This window comes from Neophocaena asiaeorientalis, unplaced genomic scaffold (assembly GCF_003031525.2).
Source record: "Neophocaena asiaeorientalis asiaeorientalis breed wild unplaced genomic scaffold, Neophocaena_asiaeorientalis_V1.1 scaffold275, whole genome shotgun sequence".
NCBI lineage: Eukaryota > Metazoa > Chordata > Mammalia > Artiodactyla > Phocoenidae > Neophocaena > Neophocaena asiaeorientalis.
The window spans coordinates 1,824,055-1,848,143 of record NW_020173679.1 but is presented as its reverse complement, the minus strand read 5'-3'; the positions used below and the strand labels follow the sequence as shown (position 1 = coordinate 1,848,143).

Sequence of the window (24,089 nt, the reverse complement as noted above, 5' to 3'; positions counted from 1 at the left end):
GAGCTGGTCTCAGGCCCCCATCCCAGCTGCCACACCCTTGGCACCTGGCCTGGGGTTAGAGACGGCAGACCCTCGGACCGAAGGCTGCAAAAGGCGGGCTGGGCCACAGCCTCCAGCTGGACGGGGATGGACGGACTGACGGATGGGGCAGCAACAGGGCCAGTCAAGACAGCCGGGGGAGCCAAGGTCACAGGCTGCCCCTCCTGCCTCGCCCCCGGCAAAGGCGTCACCTGCTGGTGTCAAACCGATCAGAAGGGCATGTGACAAGAGGGTGTGACCTTCCAGCCCCAGGGCTTTTCTGTGCTTCTCTGCCCTCAGTGTAGCCCTGACCCAGCCCCACTGACCTCTGCTTCCTAAGCCCACACCCACCCACCCCTCCTCACGCAGCCTTGGCCCCCACGGCTAAATGAGGGCCAGCTGTGCCGGCCTCCGCCTCCCAGCCGTGTTCGCAGCCCCTTCCCTGTATATGTGCGTGTTCACATACGTGTATCTGGGCGAGTGCGAATACATGCGTCATGGATACCTTACAGTTTGTGTGTGTGCGTGTGGGTGGGTGTTTCGGCATGCACGTGTAAGTGCACACATCTTGCATATAGGTGAGTATGTTTATACGTATATATGTGAATGTGTGAGTGGCGCATGTGGGTATATGTGTGTATGACACACGTGTGTGGGTACACATGAGCATATCGTGTGCACGTGGTCGCATGTGGGTTTGTATGTTAACACTCCTGCATACATTTGGTCACGTGAGTATATGTGGCTACAGCACATACGCACGTGTGTTGACGTGTGTACGTGTGGCTCAGTGTCTATGTAGGTGCCTGTGTTTGACCTACGTCGCTGTGTGGAATGTATAACAGATATGTGTGCATGTGTGTAGGGGTGTGTGTAAGCGTACGAACATGTGTTGCAGTGTGTACATGTGTGTTCAGCATGTGCCTGCGCTGGAGTGTGTAAGTGTATTGGGGAGTATGCGTGTGTGCAGAGCGTACATGCGGCTGTGGGTCTGCTTGAGTGTGTGCATAGGTGTGGCTGTGTGTACTGGTGTCCAGTTGTGCGTCTGGGTGTGAACACACGATGCTGTCTGTGCGTATAACTGTGTCTGTGTGAATGTGTGTGCATGGGGTCATAGAACACACGTGTGCGTGTATGTCTGAGAGCAGGGTGCCTACATGTGCACGGGAGTGTTTCCAGAGGGGCCAGGGTGACCCCCTGCCCCAGCCCGTGTTCCCGGGCACGGAGCGGGACACACATGCTCTTGATAAAGAGTTTAGAGCAGCTTCCAGTGGCGGCGGCGGCAGCCCTGGCCTGGGGCAGGCGTTAGTCACACCCGGAGCCCTGTGCCCCACTCCAGGGGCGCCTGCCCAACTCGGAAATAAAATTAACCCCAAAGTCAGCACGGGGGCCGTGAAGGAGGGGGGATCAAAAGGAAAAGGGCCCAGGAGGCGAGAAAGGAGTTTTGTTCCCCTTTGCTGGGGAAAAGCTGGCCAGCGATTTCCTCCTCTGTCCCCACTCACCCTCCCACTCACCCCCCCATCCTCCCTCCTCCCTCCTCCCTCTGGCTCCCCCTCCTCCCACTCACTCCCCCTCTAGCTCCACCCTTGCTCCCCTGGCTCCTCCAGGGTCGCTCAGAGGACCTCCTGGGCCACCTTCTCCTGCACTCCCAACTCAGACCCCATACCCCTCCACCCACCCCACAGAGGCTCCAAGGGCAGGCTGGGAGGGGCCTGAGGGAGAGTCTGCCCCTCCACCACCACGGTGTGGGCAAGTCACCTGCCTCTCTGAGCCTCAGTTTTGCCATCTGTGAAATGGGGGCCCAGGGATTAGACTCCATCGTCTTGATGTTTTCCCCTGGTACCATCCCCCTCACCTTTGACATCCTGGGACAACCCAGGGACACACGGTGTTCCCACTGACCACTGCCCCATGTTCATGGGTGACCGAACCCACCTATGACTGGGCTCCCACAGCCCATGTGTGAGAGCCTCATGTTCCAAGCCGTGCTGTGTATGCCCAGGACCACCTGTCATCTTCTCACATCCGCCCCATGCATGAGGTTAGCCCACTGGGCACTGGGCTACATGCATGTTCCTCATTTCGTGTAATCCTCAAAAATCCCAGGTTATTTGCTCTCAGGTTACAGATGCAAAAGCTATGGCTCAGAGAGACTAGGAACTTTCCCCAAGGCCACACAGAAAGTGAATGATGGACTCCAGGTCACCTAACTTCAAACCTAGTTCTCTTTGGGTCAAACCACAAACCTGTATAAGATCCTGAGTAGTGATGCATACCGTGACCCACCTGGGTGTGGATTTATGTGTACAACTTCACATGCACCTGTGCATGGACAGATTTATTTCTCTGTGGGTATTCACTAATGTGTGTCTATACATAGCTTCAAGGTAGAACTATTCAAGATGTATGTGTATAAAGAAAGGAGAAATGATGGTTTCTTGAGCATCTACTGTGGGTCTGGCATTCCATCCTGACGGCCACCCCGTGCAGGGTGCAGGATTATTCCCATTGGGCAGATGAGGAAATGGGATCCCAGAGAGATTGGCTGCCTGAGATCACCAGGTGGTATGTATCGACGTGCACACGGCCACACCTTTAGCCACGGAAAGCATCACTTTCAGGTGTGCCTGGAGTCACGTGAGCCAAACTTAAGCAGCAGGGTCCACCTCCTCTTCCCGGGCCTCTCATCTTCCCAGGGACACCTTCACACCTTCCTTTCCTGCTCCCTGCCATCGTCCATCCATCCATCTCTCCCCGTCCCTAAAGGGGGTGGGGGCAGGGGGGCAGGGACGGGGCACATGGCCGATTAATACGGCCCCGGTGTTCCCAGAGGCCAGGGCCGTACTAATGATGGGGCTGATAGAACGCAGAAGTGTGAAAAGAATTTTAATAGATCTGACAAGTCTAATAAGAATTTGTGTCTAGAAGGGTCCTCCTCTGGGGCCGCGGGCTGACGAGACGCTGACGGCTGAGATTTGTTTACTGGTTGGCATCGCTGCCACCTCTCCTGCCAACTCCCGATTAATCTAATTTGAGACATTTAGAGCCCAGGCTCAGGCGCGAGGCAAAAGAGGGGAGACGCAGAGAGACAGAAGGACAGGAAGGGCCATTGACAGACGCCATAATGAGAAATGTCACAGCCCTGCCCCTCGCTGGACCCCGGCCTGACCCCAGGGAGAGGCAGACTCTGCAGGATGACGGGTGACCTTGAAGTAGGCTGGGTCGTAGGTAGATTTTGGCTTGGTGTTTCCTCGCTCATCTTGACAACAAGCACCTACTGTGCGCAGGGCTGTGGCTGGTGACAGGGAGAGGCTAAAGAGGAAGAGACAGAGTGCCCAGAGGCACAAGCAGGACAAATTCAGGCTCCTCCAGCTCACGTGCCATGCGTGTGCCTCTGGGCCAGCCATCTTTCTGAGCCTTGGTTTCCATGTTTGTAAAATGGGAACAACCGTATCTAAAGCATGGGACTGTTGAAAGAATCAGATGAGATTTTGTCCGCCTAGTACCTAGTGCTTCCCATCCATCATTGTCATTCAAAGCCAGGCCTTTCTGCCCCACCTGCAGGAAGAGCTGTGCCCTTAGAGGAGTCACTTACATTTCCTGAAGTAGAAAATGGGGCCATTGCAGGCTTTGGGGTATAGAGTGTTCCATACACTCTGAAGTGCTGTACACGAACAAGGGTGATGCTATAGGAGGCTGCTGGGTGGGGTTGGTCGGGGGTGAGTAGCAGCTGGCATCAGACTGCCTGCATTTGAATTATGATTCCATGATTTAGGAGCCCTGGGATCTTTCAAGTTATGCAGTCTGTCAGGGCAGGGCCTCAGTTTTGTCATATGCAAAATGGGGATGATAATAATAATACCAACCCCACAGAGTTGTTGCGAGAATTTTAAATGAGACGAGGCACATGAAGCGCTTAAAACAGGACTGGCAGAGAGCCAGCTCTGGGGAAACGTTAGCTTCCCCTCTTCCCCTTCCTATTACCACCCTGACAGTGAGGCCTTCTCGTGGGCAGGACCTGGAGCCCAGATGAAACTGGCTCCGAGTAGCTGAGATGGTGTGGCCACAGCTGCCGGGTCCCCCTGAGGCCAGAGATGGGAGATTTTCCCACCCTCACCCAGAGTAAGGGCTAGGTCCAAGGCAGGCCACCACCACTCTGTCCTACCTGCTGGAAGCCTGGAGGCTGAATGACCTCAGAGGCAGCACCCAAGGGGCCCAATTCAGTCCCTAGAGCCTGGGAAGCTGAGGGGCACAGGGTCCACACACTCCAGAAAGACCCCAGGGCTCTTGCACATCCTTTGGGAATCTAGGAGGCCATGCCCTGAGCACTCCGTGCCCGGCATCTTAAAGCCCATTATCTCATTTGATTCTCGTAACAGCCCTTGAGGAGCCTGGAATTTGTTCTCCCCATTTTACAGACAAGGAAACAGCGCTGGAGAGGCAAAGTGATTTGCCCAAAGCCACGTGAGCAGGAGGTAACTGGGCCTCTGAATTGCCCCATTCACTGTTCCTTTCCTTCTTGCCACCATCAAAGGGCATGTCTGCTTACTAAGCCCCAATCCCGGGAGCCCACATCTATCCAACTCACTATGTACCAGGCACAGTGCTAGCTAACCACTTTATATACATTTTCTCATTTAATCCCAATTACCCTTCAGCCTAGGTGCTACTATTATCTCCCAAGGAAACTGAGGCTTGGAAAGGTGAGTTGGTATGCCCCAAATCACACACGGAGAGTTGACAGGAGCAGTTTGCATCTAGGTCATTTCAGCCCCTAGGCAATACAGCCTCCTGGATCTCAATTATTTTTTAGAATTTTTTTTTTTTTTTTTTTGGCCATGCCGGGTGGCATGCGGGGTCTTAGGTCCCCAGCCAGGGATTGAACCTGAGCCCCCTGCAGTGGAAGCATGGAGTCTTAACCACTGGACCGCCAGGGAAGTCCCACTGGAGCTCAATTATCGATACAGCCCATCTCACCTCCCCAGTTGCACTCTAGCCATGCCCATCACCTCCTGTCTCTACCCACCCATCCTAGGCAGGAGCCCCCAACCTTGAGGAGACATGTAGAGTGTTACAGGGCCCCTCAGTGGGCAAGTGACAGAGAGGGCGTTGGGCCAGGCCGCGTGATTCCTACCATAGTCCCCTCTCCATCTTCCTCTCGCCTCTGGATCCGAGGGGTCCAGGGGTTGGATTGATCACAGCCACAGATTCTGGTTTGGGAGGTGGCATCTCTGTGCCTTTCAAGAGGCCTTGGTCACGTGCCAGTCGTCATTTGGTCAGGGATGATTTCTGCTGCAGCCCCAGGCAGGCTTTTAGGACAGTGAGGACAGAACACACGTAGACATACCTGCACACACAAACACACTCACCCGGACACATGGACCTAGCTTAGGTAGAGCTCACCTGTGCAGTTACCTGTACATGCACAGGTGTTCCCACTGTTTTTCTACACATGTAGGTACACACCGCTCACCCACCTCGGTGCACACATACATGTACAAGTATTGTCCGTGCCCATTACTACATCCCGGAGATTCTCGTTCCCACAGTTCACCACACGCAAGTACACACCCTCAAACTCTCATTCTTCTCCTCTGGGTGACCAGAAAGGACAAGGCTGAACGTCTCAACTCCCTGCATTACAGGCTCCTAGCTCCTCCTTCTGCGTGGACCCCTCAGCTCCCCGGAAAAATCTCCTTTGATTTTTGAGTATGAGGTCTTGCTTTGCCTCATCCATGAGCTGGGCTTAGGGTCCAAAAAAGGCAGAAGGACCTTGTCCTCATTACTACCTGGATGCCATGGGACTCACTGGATGTCCCCCAGAGCAGGGATAGGTGGAAAGAGGAGCTAATTCTTCACTAAACAATGTGATACCCTCCGTACTTCCCTACAGAATCCACGAAAGAGCTGGGTAAATAATGTGTTAAGCAAATACGTGCTGAATGATTGGAGAGGAAGTGAGAGAAAGAGCTTCATGAAGAAATGGATGGATGGATGGGTGGATGTATGGATGAACAGATGGAGAGGCAAGGACTGGATGGACAAACTGATGAATGGATAAATGGATGGACAATGCATAGATGGATAAATATATGATTGGATGGATGGATGGATGGATGGAAGAAGAGATGGATAGATGGACAGAAGGATGGATGGATAAATTAATGAAGGAATAAATGGATGGATAGATGGATATATGGATGGATGGAGGATGGATGGATGGATGGATGGATGGATGGGTGAACGGATGTGGGGCAGACTGAGTAATAGGCAAAAAGAACCTCAATTTCTAGGAGTTTATCTTTTTTTTTTCCAGCTGCTGTTGATTACCTGGCCAAAAACGTGAGCCTCTCCACACAGCGTCGCATGAAGCTCGGGGAACATTCGGCTGTGCTGGGACTCCTGCCTGTGGAAACTGGCCAGGCCTACTAGGGCCCCTGGGGCGACTTGCCCCAGCCCAAGTCCCAGCCTAACCCTTACTGATCCCTGAGCCTCCCAGCCTCAGTCCCTTCATCGCCCTGGGGTCCCAGGAGGCCAGGAAAGGAGCCCATTCCCTTCTCATGGCCAGCGCTCTGGAGACGAACAGCCCATCCACCATTTGCCTGTGATGAGGGACCTGGAGTAACCCCCTTGGAGTCTGCCCCCTCACTGTCCCCCCAGGAGGGTCTCTGGTCAGCCTTCAGTCTTCCCCCAGCCAAATCCTGTCGTGGCCTCTGTGCCATTTCAGACACAGAGATCACAGCTCACCCTGAATAGAGAGTACCTTGAGCGCCCAAAGGAGGATGGTGTCTGGGATGACGTCCTGGAGCCCTTTGGACCCAACTCCAGTTGGTCCCCTGGCCAGAGGAGGAGGTGGAGCTCACAGGGCCGCTCTTGGCTGGGAGTGTTGGGAGCCGGCCCTCCCGGGTGGGTGTCCGGCTCAGGGCCAGAACCGCGGCCATTCCTCCTCTGAACACTGGGACTTTAGCAGAAGGGGGGACCCTAGCCCTCAGGCATTCCCAGGGAATCACCTAGGAATTCTGAGGACTTCAGGAGCCTCTCCACACACCTCTGCTGGATGGAGGGGGGAATCCAGCCCAGGCAGGGGGACTGGGACCACCAGGAACAGGCTTAGCCGGGGGCGGGGCCATGTGGGTGGGGCTTGTCAGCAATGGGCCAGCCCAGGGTACCAGGACCCAAGCCAGGCATCCGGAAGCAGCTTTGGGCTCTTAGACTGAAGCCCCAGTTCCAACTTTGCCCACCCCACTTAGGGCCTGGGGAGCCCACAGAACCTCCAGTTTTCTCATTCACTGAATCAGATGGCAGGGGGAGGGGATCAAGTCTTGAGGACACATAAGTGAAGAGGCAGGCTCAGAAGGGGTTTCTGTAACTGGGGTCCCTCTGCTTGTGGGCAGCAAACCTTTGTTGCCAAAGGCTTCAGCTCTATGCCTCCAAGTCCACGGCCCATGGAGCTTCGATTTCTCACAGAGCCTCCCTCAGAGACCCAGGCCTATCCCCTGCATGCCCTACCCTCTAGGAATGGGGCCTCCATTGGTCTGGGAATCCCTTTAAGCTGCTGGGGGTGCAGAGAGCTTCCCTTGGGGCTCTGGAGGCGGGTTCTTGGATCATCAGGGACTGGCTGCCCCACAGACATGACCACAGATTCTCCTTGGCATTTGCGGGGGAGGCATGTCCCTGTCCCACCCAGAGGTGCATCTTTCAGTGTGGACACATTCTCCGCCAAGATGCCTCTGTCTTCTGATCCAGCACAGCTGGGTGAAGAGATGTGGCCAATCTTTGAGCCACCACCCCCGGGCAGAGGGGGACACCAAAGGTTCCGGAGAAGAGGGCAAAGTTGCCTTCCTTGGCCACTCCAGTTGCTCTCCCAAGCTCCCCTCTCTTTACAAGTTGAGACCTTTGGGGAATGGTTCCAGCCCCTGACTGTGGCCTCCCTTGAACTTTTCACCACCTTCACCTATTGAGCAAAATCGTATTCGTCTTCTCCATCGCCATCATTATAATCTACACTTAGATCACCTGTATCAAGTGTTGCCGGGTCAAAGGCACTTGAGATGGGAGACACAGCACTGAATCCATGAAGACCGGACCAAATTGCCTGGCCCTACCCGGGCACCTGAGGCCACCTCTTTGTTCAACCCATGCCTCTTGCCCTCAGCCAACAAGACACTTGCAGAGGGAAGGGCTGCTGCTTTGAGAATCAACCTGAGTTCCTCCCTACTGGGGAGCTGGGTTGGCAAGATACTAGGACACTTTCCTGCATGGACATCACCTCTGTGACAAATGCTCACCTGCTTCTCATCTTCAGACTCAGTAATATCAAGCCTGTCCTGGACCATGACCAAGGTGGCTTGTATCTCTGGTTTTGAGGAACCTATTATTAATTGGGGACGAACAGACTCTGGTAGCCGCAGACACCCAGACACGTGTGGCCCATCAAGTTCAGCCAAGGTTTCAGTGGGAGCATCCACGGCAGGAGACTTTGGGTTCTTCACGCTCTGGACAAAAAGGAAGGGCGTATTGTGTGTTGGTGACCCGGTCCGTGCTTTTGTAGCTGTCACAGCCAGGAAGCAGTTCTTCCTTAAGATCAACCACAATCTTCATCCACATTCCTTAAGTGGTCAATCTTTCCCCCTGGAGGCCTGTCTCAGAAATCCTTTGAGCCGCCTTAGGTTACCCAGGAGCAGGGATCTCAGGCAGGTGACATCAAAACCACCCAGCCCTTCCCCCAGGAAGTGACATTCCAATGCTAGGACCAATGACAAGTGTCTGCCCCCCATGGCGAAATGGGAATAAACCAAATGATTTCTCATTACGTCCACTGTCTCTGGAGTTCTCCCAAGCCACCATCTTGGTAGAAAATGGGTCTTATTCCCCCAGGGGCTCCAAGCTCCTCAGAAATAGACCCTGACCCTGACAGGTTTTCCTAAAACCCAGTGTATTAATGTGTCTAGCCAACTCAGTCTATAAAATTCAGTCTTGTGTTGGCAGCTTGCAACTTCACCAGAAAGATGATATTGGGTGAGAGTTACAAGGCCTCAAACTCTTGAGGGTTGACCACAGGCTGAGGAAGAAGGCCTGGATCCCAGTGGCTAGGCCAGCCCGGAACAATCCCCATCCATCCCTGTAAATAGATTCCATAGCAAAATAAAAGATATTTCCCCCAACTTATCACAAGTAGCTGTTGGTCCTACCTATGGGGGCCCCCTCTTCTGAACTCATTGTACATTAGTTGGAAATGTGGTGATGTGCTGTTCGTTTATAGGAAGTTGACTTTATTTATTTATATTTATATATATATATATATATATATATATATATATATATATATATATATACACACACACACACACACTAAAAATGGAACGAAACCCCCCACAGTGCGTGTCATGCTAGTGCCAGGGACCATCTGTAGGGATATATCTGCATATCGTGTGTTTCAAATTATACATTCCGGGCTCTCTTGGGTTCTTTCATTTTTATTGCTTTGTTTTTCATTTGGTATTTCTCTCTTGCTATTGGAAAAAAAAAAAAAAGAAGTGACATGTAAGAACCAAGCTATGCTTTTATACTCTTACGTTTTCCTTGATTTACATTTGCCGTTCTTTTGCCAGAGGAACATGAAGGAGAAGAGAGCTAGAGGAATGGGAGAAGAATCGAGAGAGGTTTGCCCAGAAGAAAAACGAGAAGGTCAGATTTCCAATCTGACAATGGCTTGAGAACACCGTGGGTCCCAGACATCGATCACTCCACCGAAATTCTATGCTGTTTGAGATGGAACGGGTGAAGAATTCTGAGATTTGGATCCTGGGACTTGGGAAACTCCGTGATGGCCCCAAAAAGACACGCTCTGGGGCCTCTCTCAGGCTGATGTTCTCCTCAAGCTCCCGAATGCGCCCTTCACTGTTGAATGCTTTTTGAGTTTGACAGATCTTCTCCCCTCCTGCAGAGGCACCGAACCAAGGCCAAATGGGGGTCCTTCAGCTGCCGTCTTGAAATGCTCAAAGACATCTGTATATCGAATGCTTTCTCTGCCAGCTCTAACAAGGCCAATCCCCTACCTGGGAACTATCCGCATAGCACTCTAGATCATTCCTTCTTCCTAGTAACTGGTTGCTTCCATGTTTGACTCACAGCCATTTTCCTCCATGTGGGAGTGAGTGTGTGTGCATGAGAGTGTGAGTGGTGTGTCCGCGTGGGCGTGTGTGGGCGCGAAGGTGTGTGTTTAAATATAATCGCACCATAATTTATTCAGCTATATGAAGTAGTAGACTAGAAAGAGAAACTGGCATTCGCTTTAACTACCTGCTTGTAAGCGCTTCCTCTGTAACTCAGGCGTAACCGTTACATATACATTAAAGAGAAATTAAAAGCATCTCCAAGATTCCGTGTACTCAGTTGATCGTCATGGTGCGGCTGCCCTTAAAAGAGGCTGGGGGCCGTCAAGAGCTCTGACCTAGTTTATTGGGTGTGGAGGAGTTAGAACTGCATTTCTCTTGCACCCCACCTGGCCCCCCAGTGCTAGGCAGATGCTCGACACGTAGCGAAAGCCTCAGCAGTATTTCGTTCATGGAGGCCATTCTCAAGTATCTCTCTGGGAAAACCTCAGTTCTCTTCACCAGGAAAAATTTTCCTGCCACTAAACTTAGAACCCTCTGTGGTCATGTCCCAGTATATAAAATTTGGAAGGTGGGAGAGAGCTCAGAAGCTTACCTGTTGCCGTAGAAACAGGGCCTGATGTGGCGATTCTGGGCAGGTGAATTATTGAGGGAAAGCCCTCAAGAGGAATCCATAAGGGAGTAAAGGAGGCAAGATAGGGCTGGGGAAGGAGCTGGCAAAGAGGAGGTCTTACTTGGCGTCTAGCCCCACCTGATACTGCAGGGAGCGCTGGAGTGTGAATCGTAGCATGGAGTTAGTCTCACCTTAAGACCAGGGGACTCTTGTTGTGCAAGTCAGTCAGTCATTGGCTGCTGGCTGTCCCTGGGGATGTGGATGGTGGGTAAAGGGCTCACAGCACCTCTGGTTAAAGTGGCTCCTATGGGCTGAGGGCAGTTCTCCAGAGCAAGGTGTGGAAGTGAGCCCTTAGCAACAACCTTCATATCAGTTAGGGGACAGGTGCGCTGGCCCAGTAAAAGGGCCTCTGGGCAGGGCCAGCACCATCTACTCCACATGTGTTCCCCTGGCTCTACACCAGGGCACCTGTGTCATTCCAGTGGGTAATCTGAACTGGGCAGCAGCGTGGTGGAAGAGTTTTGGGGAGAAAGTGTACATGAAACATTGGTAAGGGGGATGGGAAGGAAGGACCTGAGTCCATCCAATCCAGCCAAGTTCTCTTCCCAAGTTCAGACCGATCGGAAGGCTGCCAAGCATCCTTCTCCACATAGAATCCCTGCAGTGTGATGAGCTGTATACCAGCCCCCTGTGGAATCCAGGCAGTTTATGTCAGAACCAGGGCTCCCAACTACGTTTCAGCCCAGGTCTGTCTCCCTACCTACCACCCCAACCAAGCAATTGTCATTCAGTAAATCGGGAAGAGATGAGGGAGAGTCAAGAACTAGTCAAGTTCCATCCTGACCTCTACATATGATTCTATGTGGGTCCTGAGACAATTTTCTTCCCTTCTCAGGCCTTATTTCAGTATACTTTTTAAAAAGCAGGCTAGGGGGCTTCCCTGGTGGCGCAGTGGTTGAGAGTCCGCCTGCCGACGCAGGGGACACGGGTTCGTGCCCCGGTCCGGGAAGATCCCACATGCCACGGAGCGGCTGGGCCCGTGAGCCACGGCCGCTGAGCCTGCGCGTCCGGAGCCTGTGCTCCGCAACGGGAGAGGCCACAACAGTGAGAAGCCCGCGTACCGCAAAAAAATAAATAAATAAATAAATAAATAAGCAGGCTAGATGATATCTAAGGATCTTCCAGGTTACCAAGACAATAAACTGAGCCAAAGGCTGGTCTTGAAGCAGCCCAGAGAGTGTCCAGAGAGTGGCTTGGAGCTTGTCCATCACCAGTGCTAAGGGAGCAAAACAATGTGCTGAGTGCTGAATGTAGGATGCCAAGTTGCTCCAGACACAGACCTGCCCTTGGGGACCCCCAGAGAGTTCGCTGACGCCCTCTTAGGCAGCTTTCCTATGGATCCCACTCAACAACCTTTGTTTATAACTCCAAGGAAAACTGAGAAACATAGTCCCCTGCCCAGGCACGCTACTATCCAGAATAAAGTCAGGTTTCTGTACCTAAGAGACAAGAGAAGAATGGATATTGATCAGATAAGTGTATCAGTCAGCTACTGCCACAGCAATGCTACATAACATAGCCATCTCTGTTCCTGGCCTCTTGTCAGGCACACCTTATGGTGGGTGAGTTTCACTGCCTTTCCTTGAGAAAATTTACTAGTGAAGGAAAGAGTCTCCTGAGACAGGAGATAAATGGAGCCATTGAGATGGGAGGGAAACAGAACAGAGACTGGGCCTTCTGAGTATAATCCTGTCTATTACAGAGTTAAGTCTAGAATGTCTAGTCCTCCCAAGAATACAGCTTCCAGAACTCTGTCCTGTCCACTCCCCAGGCTGTCATTGACTCACTCTGAGCAGAGAATCACTCTTGCTTCTGATCATGTAAACAGCTATGGCAGGGAGCAGAGAGTCACTTCCCAGAGGCACCAGGGAGAGAGTGTTCAAGCCTCCAGTCACCTCCACTCTCTCCCCTGGAATGAGTCAAATGTGCTTTCTCAGGTAAAGCCCTGCCCTTGGTCCCAGATGCCCTCTGTGTGACTGTAGGCAAGCCACTTCCCATCATCCTTTGAACAGAGATAAAGTCTGTCCCACTCTATCAGGTTGGAAGGCAGTAACCAACGACCCCAAGTCTCGGTGGCTTAAAATACCAAAGGTTTACTGTTTTTCTTGTTCATGTTCACGTTCAAGACTCTGATGAGCCAGCCTGATAGAGAATGGGCATTGTCCTGAGTGTTACTTGTCGCTGGTACCAGAAGGAAAGAGAGAGGTATTGAATCATGCTCTGCCTCCTAAAGCTTCCGCCCAAGTGACACAGGACACTTCTGCTCACCCTCCATTGATGAAGCAAGTCCTATGGCCACATGGACTTGAAAGGGAGAAGGGAAACCTAGTCCACCCTGTGCCTGGGAGGTGGGAAGCGGAACTATTGGAAGCAACCCTCAGGACCACCACCTCCACCTGCCACAGAGGGTTTACACTAGGATCACATGACGCTAAAGATGAGAAAATGAAAGCAAACATCTCCTTAAGCACCTGGTCTGTGCTCTTCTCCTGCAGGTAGGGAGGGCCAGGGAGTAACACTAAAAGGACAGACGTAAACAGTCTCTGCTCTGTGGGAATGGGTACACAGTCTACGAAGCTTCTGTGATGCGCCCAGGCACACAATTTTTGTCATATCATCAGCATAAAAACCTTGTGAGGTGGGGATCTCACCCTTAATGTTTGGGGAAGAAACCAAGTGTCAGAAAGTTAAGATCACTTGCCCAAGCTCACACTGTCTGTTAGTGGAAGAAACCGAGCTCTCCAAAAGAAGGCTTCCATGTCACATTTCAAAATAATTTAAAATTAAAGTGCAGGAGAGAAATAGCTGGGGTCTCATCCGAGGGTGGATGCCCAGGGGCTCTACCCCACAGAAAGCAGGGAGAGCTGCCTTCTACAATCTGGCTCAAACGGAGAGTCCTTTCAAGGTCAAAGAGTCCGGCAGGTCAGCCCCTCATCTGGTGATGAGACAGCACCCAGGCAACGCACGGGTATCAGCAATGCAGTGGCCCCTCCCAGAATCCATATCATATTCATCCTCTGAAAATAGGGGCATGTTGGCTGTGAGCTTTAGAGAGATAAGACACTAACATTTATGGCGCCTACTATGTGCCAGGTGATCTTCATCTATTGTTCTAGTTAACCCTCCCCACATCCTGATGAGGTAGGCACTGTGGGTCCCACTATTCAGGTAAGGAAGTGAATCCACAGAAGTGAAGCGACTGTCTCAAAGCCCCCCAACCAGGAGGGGGAGGAGCAGAGATTCAAGCCCAGACCTCTCCGGTCCAGTGCCCTGCCCGTCAGAGCCAGCTGCTTCCCCAGAATGGAAATATGACCTAGGAGGGCAACGCTTCTTGAAAAGAAGTGTATCAGCTAGCCATTGCCACAATAATGCTGCATAATGAGCTGTCTCAAAATCCAGTGGCTTGCAACAAGCATCCATTCTCACCTTCACCTGTGGGGAGGTTGACCACGGTCTGGCTAATTTTGGCTTGGATGGTGTGGTAGGCATAACTCTCTGTTCTCCACCAAGACTCCTGCCCGTTGTTGTACATGCCCTATATAGTCCCCTGCCCTTGAGTGTGGCTGGGATGTGTGAAGATGATGAGATGGTCACTATCATGACATGGTTATGTTATCTGGCAAAGGTGATGGGATAGTCACTCATGTGGTTACACTACATTACATAAGACTCCATCACAGCAGAGTGGAGTGAGGTTTTCCTACTGCCTTTAAAGAAATGAGATGCTATGTTATGAGAGGGCCATTGCTAGGATATGAGGTCACCCTCTAGGAGCTGAGAGTGACCCTTGACTGACAGCCAACAAGAAAGTGGGGACTTCAGTCCTACACAAGGAAGTGAATTCTGCCAACACCCTGAAGGGGCTTGAAAACAGATTCTTTCCCATCGAGCCTTCAGATGAGATCACAGCCCCTGCCAACACCTCGACTTCAGCCTGGTGAGATCTTAAGCAGAGGACCCAGCTATGCTGTGCTCAAATTTCTCACCTACAGAAACTATGAGATAATAAATGACTTGCCTTAAGCCATTAAGTTTGTAGTAATTTTTTATGCAACAGTAGAAAAATAATACAGATGGGCAGCTGGGCTTCAGGCTCTAAGTCTGACAATAACTTTTCTGAGAGGACCATGAAGAAGGAAGATACTGGGCCATGATTACAGATCGCCAGAGTTCTAAGGGCATTGTGGGTGTGAGGTGGTCCCATTTCAAGCCCCACTTCAAGCTTCTTTCTTATCAGATCTACTAACAACCCACTGGCCACAGCAAGTTTCATGGGCAAGCCCAAAGTCAAGGGCTGGGGAGGTCCATTCCACACATCTTGAAGCACAGAAAGGGTATGGATGTCGAATTCTATCACAGGGGAGTTAAGAACTGGTACCCATTGTACAACAAATTTAGCAAAAAAAAAAAAATTGTCTGCTTGGTTCTACCTCCTCTACTTCCATGGGTACACAGGTGACCAATAAGCAGTTACCTCCATGTATTTGAAGTCCGTGAAGCCCCCTTCCCCGGCCCTGCAAATCTACCTCTTGAAGAAAGGCTCAAAGAGAGGAAAGTGGGATCTAGGAGAAGTTAGGGTGAGGATTAGGGGGTCAGTATGAGGTTTGTGTGTCATCAGGAGCAGCTTTGGATAAGACTGGTGTTGGCGCGAGCATCCCCAAGCAGAAGGACTTAGGTAAGTGGTGGGGTAGGGATGGCTGGATTCCTTGATTCTTTGGGCTGGGTCACACCTGTCTGACCCTATAGAACTTCCTCCTCTTGTGAAGTCAGGCTTGAGGCCAGCCCTTGAGCTACCCATGCCATAAGGATAAGCATTTCCTACGTGCCAGGGACTTTATATACATAATTTTTCTACATTTTTAAGAGGGCAGAGTCTGAAGTCAGACATTCTATGTTCCCATCTTAATGTCACAGCCAGCTAATCTTGGGCAAGTAGTCTAAACATCTCTGAAGACTCAGTTTTCTTGTCATTTATAAAACTGGCATAATGATGATATCAACTCCCAAGGTAGTTACCAAGATTAAATGAGACAGAATAAAGAAATGTATTTCATTTCTTTAGCCCTGTGTTTCACAGGCTTATGTCACCACAGAATCTTTTATTGTAGGAGTGCTTATTAACATTATGGGGAGGTTCCTGTAGCTTCCTAACAGCCAATGGAACATGGGAAACCTGGTAAGTTACCCAAGTACCAATGTCAATGAGACCTAAGAAACTTGCTAAAGGAAGGTTCTCCCTGGTATCTTCCTAAATAGGACAGGGTGATATAATAAATAACAACTCAAGAATAAACTCCTGAAATGCATTTAATGTAATGATTGATGTAGTTGGATTTAGGTCTGCTATTTCATTATTTTTCTGCTTGTAACCTCTTTTTTTTTTTTTTTTTTTTTTTTGCGGTACGCGGGCCTCTCACTGTTGTGGCCTCTCCCGTTGTGGAGTACAGGCTCCGGACGCGCAGGCTCAGCGGCCATGGCTCACGGGCCCAGCCGCTCTGCGGCATGTGGGATCTTCCCGGACTGGGGCACGAACCCACGTCCCCTGCATCGGCAGGCGGACTCTCAAGCACTGCTCCATCAGGGAAGCCCTGTAACCTCATTTTTAATTTCTCTGTTCCTTTCTTCCTGCCTTATTTTGGATTTTTAAAATATATTTTACTATTTCACTTTTGTTTATCTCTTGGCTTTTTGGCTCTCTCTTTTTTAAATGGCCTTTCCCCACACATCGAAGTGTTTGTTCAAAAGGTTCATTTTATTTCATCATTTTTTAGAAATATCTTGGCTGTACTGTGCAGCATGTGGGATCCTAGTTCCCTGACCAAGGATCGAACCCTCGCCCCAGCATTGGAAGCACAGAGTCTCAACCACTGGACCACCAGGGAAGTTCATCTATCTCTTTATATTACTTCTTAGTGAATGGTCTAGGGATTATAATATACATACCTAACTTCTTCACAGTCTACTTAGCATTAATATTTCACAACTTCTTATAAAACATAGACACCTACAACCCTTGATATTATAGTTGTATGTGTTACATGTACATACGTCGAACCTTCCCAAATAATGTAATACTTTTATAAAACAAGCATATATTTTAAAGAACTTAAGAGGAAAAAAATGGTCTGTTATATTTACCCAGATATCTACCATGTCTGCTGCTCTTCCTTTATTCCTGAAGTTCCAGGTTTCCCTCTTATATCAGTTTCCTTCAGCCAGGACTTCCTTTAGTCTTTCTTTTAGCGCATGTCTGCTGGTTAAGAGTTCTCTTAGTTTTCCTTCATCTAATATCTTTAATTCATCTTCATATCTGAAGGATATTTTTGCTAGATATAGAATTCTGGGTTGATGGTTATTTTCTTTCTGTAAAGATGTTGTCTCACTGTCTTCTGGTCTCTATGATTTCTGATGGAACATTCACAGTTCCTTGAACTGTTGTTCTCTTTTACGTAACATGTAGTTTTTCTATGACTGCTTTAATGACTTTTCTTTCTTTTACTTGCAGAAGTTTGATTAGGTTGTATTTGGGCATGGTTTTCTTTGGGCTTATCCTCTTTGGGACTCACTAACCTCTTGAACCTGTAAATGTATGTTTTTCACTTAAGTTTGGGAAATTTTCAGCCATTATATTTTATTTCATATTTTTCCTATTGTCTCTTACTCCTCACATTCAAGGATTCCAATGATAGATATTAGATCCTTTCTTATAGTCCCACAGGTCTTTGAGGCTCTGTTAATTTAAAAAAATTTTTTTCTCTGTTCTTTGGATTAGATAATTTCTATTGATCTGCTCTCAACTTCAATGACTGTTTTCTCTGTTATCTTTATTCTGCAATTAAACTCACCCAGTGACTTTTAAAATTTTTTCTGATACTGTATTTTGTAAAATTTCCATTTGGTTGTTTTTTGTAGTTTCTATTTCTCTGCTTAGAATTTCTATTGTACCTTTCCCTTTATTTCAAGAATGTTTACTTTACCTCATGAGGTATGATAATAAATATAAAGTCTTCAATAATTCCAATATCTGGGTCATCTAGAAGTTAGCATCTGATGTCTTTTCCCTTGAGAACTGGTTTAGAGTTTTCTGGTTCTTGATATGTCAAATAATTTTGAACTTTCTGAATATTACATTCTGAGTCTCTGGATCTGTTAAAAATCCTCTGAAGAATAGTTTGTTTGTTTGTTTTGCTGTTTTAATTTAGCAGACAATCAACCCATTTAAATTCAGATCTCAATGTCTGTCTTGTCTTCTGTGAATGGTGGTTTCAACCTCACTCCAGTGTTCAAAGCCTTTGCTATGTTGTTTGGGTCTGCCCTGTTCACGTGCCATTCAGGGGTTGGTCTGGGTCTTGAATAGTGGTTTATATCAGTCTTCAAAGTCTTTGCTATATTTTGTTTTTTTTTAAAAGTCAGAACTATGCTTTTTATTATTAAGCAAATGCTGATGAAAGCACTGAGAAAAGACTTACTATAAAGATGAGAAAATTGAACATAAAACTGTATTTTGGTTGCTGATAGAAAAATCTAAAAAGTTAAAGAGTCTAATAAAAAATCAACTAGACTTAAAAAAAATTTGTTAAGATGGCTACATATAAGATAACTATACAGGGCTTCCCTGGTGGCGCAGTGGTTGAGAGTCCGCCTGCCGATGCAGGGGACACGGGTTCATGCCCCGGTTCCAAAAAAAAAAAAAAAAAAAAAAAAAAAAGATAACTATACAATAGACAGTAGATTTTCTTTATTCTAAGCAGTGATTGCCTAAAAGCAGAAGTAGGAGCACATATTCCATTCACAGTAATGAAAAAATTATTAAATTATTTAGGAATAAATTTTAAAGAAAGCCACAGAAGTTATGTGAAGAAAACTGAAGTCTTACTGGAAGACAGAATAAGATTTGAACAAATTGAAAAGCATACCTTTTTGTAGGTTTTTTTAACCATTTTTTAAATTGAAGTGTTGTTAATTTACAAGTTGTGTGAGTTTCAGATGTACAGAAAAGTGATTCAGATACATCTATAAGGATCTATCTATCTAGATATAGATATATTCTTTTTCAGATTCTTTTCCATTATAAGTTATTACAAGATATTGAATATAGTTCTTTGTGCTCTACAGTAGGTCCTTGTTGTTTTGTGTGTTTTCATGTTGTTTTGTGTTTTCATCTGTGTTCCATGCACGCGCAGCCTGAACAGGTGCTTGTGTCAGTTCACACGCAGAATTAGGTTTTCCCCGTCCCCATTTCTCTCCTCTTGGAGATTTCTGCCATATCTTCTGACTCCCAGGGGCCCCCTTTTCTGGTCCTTCCGACCAGAAAAACAGGGTTCTCTCAGTGTTTTAGCCTCCCATGATGTCACATGGTTGCATGTGACTTCACCCACCTTCAGGGAGACAGCACAAAAGATTATAAATAATAAAACCCTGGGATTTTTCCACACTCTTCACAACATGAGGCCCCTTTGCCTGGTTTCTCTGTCCAGAGGTGTAGGTTTTCCCTACTCTTAGGCATCCACTTGCCACCACTGCCCTCGTGGTGGTGCAGCAACTCTGCAAGGGTTGGCCTCAGGGCATAGCTTTTTAAAACAATAAGAAGAAAATAGAGATTTCTCTCATACCCTCTGGCTCACAGGGACATTTTTTCCTGGTCCTATGGCCAGAAAGACAAGGTTTTAGAGCTTTCCACCTGCAGGTGAATGGGATCCCTGTGGCCACTGGTCCATAACCTTTCTGCCCATGGACCCCAGGCTTCTGTGCCTTCTTGGACCTCAAGCTCTACAGGCAGTTTTAATGCTCGGAAGTGCCTAACATCACCAAAGGAAGCTGCTAAAAACAGTGGGTTTTAATGATGCTTTTTGGGGGGTTGGGGGCTCATATAGCTTTTTTAAAATTGAAATATAGTTGATTTAAAATATTGTATTAGGTTCAGGTGTACAACATAGTGACTCAGTATTTTAATGGCTTGCGCTAATGACAAGTGTATCTGTGTTAGATACTGCACTAAGCATTCTGCATATACTGTCGCTCTTCATTCTCGAGGCAGCCCGTTTATGATGAGAGATTGGGGTGCTGCGCTGAGTCTCATCCCTAGGGAGTAGTGGAACAGAGTTAAGCCCAGGCCCAAATGATCCCAGAGCCTGCCCTGAACCACTGGGTTTACCACTTCAAAGCCATAGCCTCCCCATGAAGCAGTGGACTGACAAGGCAGTGGATCCCAGCTGTTTAAAACTTTTAAAACAAAAGAGAAGACATTTCTTCCTCTGTCAGAAAGAGGACCAGGATCCCAGTGGGAATTAGAAGCTGAATCTGGGGTGGCTGAAAAAAATTATGAGTGCAGTGCCAGGCTGAACTGAAGAAGGACATATGTGTCCCATCTCTCTGAGCAACTTAAAAACAGTTCATCTCAAAGAAACATTTTCCTGAGAGGCTGGTCTATGGCAGGTCCTGTTCAAGGTGGTTCCGAAACGGGAAGCTGGGAAAAGACACATAGAAAACTTCACTGGCAATGAGTGGGGCTCTGACCGAGGGAAGCCCGGGGATGAGTGGTTCCCATGCCTGGATGCAACCTGGAGGCCATTTAAAGGGCCAATACCAGACCCCACCCCAGCCAATTACATCAACAATGTGGTGGGGTGGGGTGGGTAATTTTCGAAGTGTCCCAAGCGATTCTGAGTTGCAATCAGGACTGAGACCCCCCTGACTCTCTGGGAGGAGGCTTGAGGTCTACCCAACAGTGTATCTAGGCTCATGGGGTGCTGAAGGAAGGTGGGAAACCAGGGAAACATAAGACATAGGAACTTCATTGAAATCCATGCTGGCTGCCATGCGTGCTTGAAATGAAAGTCAAGAAAGGGGGGCAGTGCAATGCAAAGACCCCCAAAGAGGCCAAGACAAATAAGCCACCAAGTTGCAAGAGTAATTTTATAAACTATGGTTTATAGTTCTATAATCTCCAATCAGATGTTAATTCTCATTGTCTTATTTTATCACTTTCTTCATCCATTAGCATCCTCCATGTTGAATGTACATCCTTCAACAGATTTTTGAAAAATGGCTCTGTGTGCTTTATGAATTTACATAAATATCTTTGTGCTGTGGATTTTCTTCTGTTTCTTCCGTCCTCAGGTGACACTGAACTTTATCCACGTGATGTGCTGGAGCATCAGCTCTGTGTGCTATGTAGCCTTCCATCAGATGTTACCTCTCCAACCCCTGAGCGGTGCACGCCCGGGTGGCCTCCAGCTCCACACACCCCACAACTCCACAGACAGTGCTAAATGAACATCGCAGCACCAGCCCCCTTGTAGACCTGGCCTAGCACCCAGCAGTGGAACTGTGAGGCCATCAAGCACGGCTGGATAGCCCAGGGCTGTCCTAGGGGGATCTCATTGCCATTTTCCACATTGGTGGTTTTGTCCCAGGAGGACAGATTGGCCCGTGAATCCCATCTCCAGAGCACACAAAGTCCATTCACACAGCGTCACATTCAACTATAGTTCCTCCATGACAGAAGAACAAACACTGTGAAGTTAGGGGTATAGTCCACAAGATCACCCTTGCTTTTGACTCTCACTCCTTTCAGACTTTGGGGGTCAAGACCATGCTTAGGTTCAATAATTTGCTGGAAGGACTCACAGAACACATTGAAAGTGGTTCCACCCACGATTATGGTTTAGGACAGCTCAAGGATGTAGATTAAAAACAGCCTAGAGGGGCTTCCCTGGTAGCGCAGTGGTTGAGCGTCCGCCTGCCGATGCAGGGGACACAGGTTCGTGCCCCGGTCCGGGAGGATCCCACGTGCCGCGGAGCGGCTGAGCCCGTGAGCCATGGCCACTGAGCCTGCACGTCCCGAGTCTGTGCTCTGCAACGGGAGAGGCCACAACAGTGAGAGGCCCGCATACCGCAAAAAAAAATAAAATAAAATAAAATAAATAAAAAATAAATAAAAAAAAACAGCCTAGAAAAGAGATGCTTGGACAGAATCCAGGAAGGCTCCAAACACAGAGCTTCTTGCCCTGTGGAGTCACAGATCATGTTACCTCCTTCCGGAAAATAGGTATGGCGATACCTGTGCACACAGGCTATTGCCAACCAGGAAAGCTCACCTGAGCCTTGCTGTGCAGAGTTTTTTTGGGGAAGCCGAGGCTGACTGCCCACGTGGCTTACCTGCAGTCTCCAGACACTGGAGGTGGGGCTGATCCTTTAGACAGCCCCTGTTATATCTGCCAGGAGAGACATGGCTCTGTGCAGAGGCAGACAATCCCCAAAGGTTGGTGGCCCTACGCAGTAAAGGTTTGTTTTCTCCTTCGTGTTCCTACACCATTTGGAATGCTTGGGCCCCCAGGTCACTGTAGCTGAGAAGGGAAGTGGGGCTGAGGCACACTGGCTCTTAATCGCCTCAGCCCAGAAGCTACCCATCATCTCCTCTCCTGGAATTGGCCGCATGGCTCCAACTCACTGCTGTAAGGCAGTCTGGGAGATGTAGGGCAACCCGTGGGATATTTGTTGGGTGGAGGCCCTTCCCCAAGCAGCAGCCTTCTGAGCATGAGGTGATCCCCATCCTTTCCCATCAACCCAGGGGAAGTAGATGGGCACTGATTGGGAAACAGTTCTCATGGAGTCAGTCCATCCATGCCCTGTAACCGGCCAGAATTCCTGGAGAGCTCCCAACACCCCGTGCCAACTCCTGAGAGGCTGAGAACATCGAAATGATTCAACCAGCGCAGACAGCTGATGATGAAGGAACGGGGCTGTCCCCCCAGGAGAACAGAGGGAGTGAGGGAGAGGGCTGAATGGGCAGGGGCGGCCTTTCAACTGTGGCTTCTGCAAGGATCTTGCTAGCGGTTTGGCCATTAGGAATTCCAGATGAGGATTTGTCACAGCTGAGGCCAAGAGGGGACTTGCATGGACTCAGAGTCCTTCATGGGGATTAGGAGTTTTGTCCTCACCTAGCTCTGTGGGCAACTTGGTGTTAGAGTCCCTCCAGGGCCACCATAGGGTGTAGAGCTTCGTTGGTGACCAGGGCTGGAGGCGGACCAAGGATACTGCTAGGAGGAGTTCTGTGGTGAAGCTGGGTCTCCCCATCCCCTTGCAGACACTGAGGTCCTTGCAGTGAAGAAAGACAAGCTGCTATGACCCCAGAGGAGCCCTGCTCTCAGCCAGGTCCTTACTCTGTTCACGAACTATCACATATACTCGGTATTATCTCATTCAATCCTCACAACAACCCTGCAAGCTACAAATTATTATCCCCTCACTTTGCAGATGAGGAAACTGAGGTCTAGAGAGGCAAAGAAAATTACCCAAGATCATACCAAAGGCAGTGAAGCTGGGATTTGAACCCAGACAAGGAATCAGTATCCACACTTCTAAACGTATTGTATGATGGGAAATTCTACAAGAGTAAAAATGTAGCCATCACCTGGCTTCAATAATTATCAACTCACCACCAAGCTCATTTCATCTGTACCCTCGCCCACTTCCCCTCCACATCCATGCTTTGGAGCAAATCCCAGATCCCACCTCATCTTATCCTTAGATATTTCAGGAAGTGTCTCTAATAGATGAGGAAGAGCCCGCATTCTTAACCACAGGGCCTGGCACGGAATGGGCATCAATAAATATTTGTTGAGTAAGTGAATGATATCTAAGGGCCTATCAAGCTGAAAATATATCTACAAGTCTCTAAAAGGCAGCCGGGAGAAGTGGGAAGATAATGGGCTTTACCATAAAGTTTGGGTTCAGACCCGGCTCTGTCCATTGCAATGGCTATGGGACACTGGGTGAGTTCATGGACACCACGTGAACTTCAGTTTCCTCCTCGGAATCTGAGCTTCATGACACCGTGACTTGCAACGTTGCAAGGCGTGAACGAGAACATGAATATGGGCACATGCCCAGCAGACTGCCTAGCTGAAGCGGGTGGTCTACAGGAACAGAGGTCAAGTGACTCACCTAATTTCTCTGTGCCTGTCTCGTCATCTGTGAAATGGGATAATAATAATACCCATTCCAAAGGGCTGCTGTGAGGATTGAGTTTGTCTGTGCCTAGCACTTAGTAGGTGCTCAACATGAGCTATTAAGCGTTAGAAGCCTGATGCATGGACAATAACCATTTAGGATAATGGTTTCCATGCTGTAAGATAGAACAGATAAGGAACAGGCTATGCTGAGGGTTAGTGATTCTCAACCAGGGGCAATCTGGGTCCGCCCAGGAGGCGTTTAGCAGCCTGGAGATCATTTTGGTTGCCACAATTGGGTGAGTGGCCTGCTCCTGGCATCTAGTGAGT

At 48.9% G+C, this 24,089-nt stretch overlaps 1 protein-coding gene across 3 annotated transcripts in view; it reads left to right on the top strand.

Annotated features, from left to right (window-relative positions):
• Positions 1 to 6,450, top strand: part of PAX7 (paired box 7) — a 99,159-nt gene extending 92,709 nt beyond the window's left edge. For all 3 annotated transcript variants that reach the window (XM_024749872.1, XM_024749869.1, XM_024749871.1), the window contains one exon: positions 6,335 to 6,450. In XM_024749872.1, the coding sequence (XP_024605640.1) occupies positions 6,335 to 6,450 (116 nt within the window). The remainder of the gene's footprint in view (positions 1 to 6,334) is intronic.
• Positions 6,451 to 24,089: the final 17,639 nt, after the last annotated feature.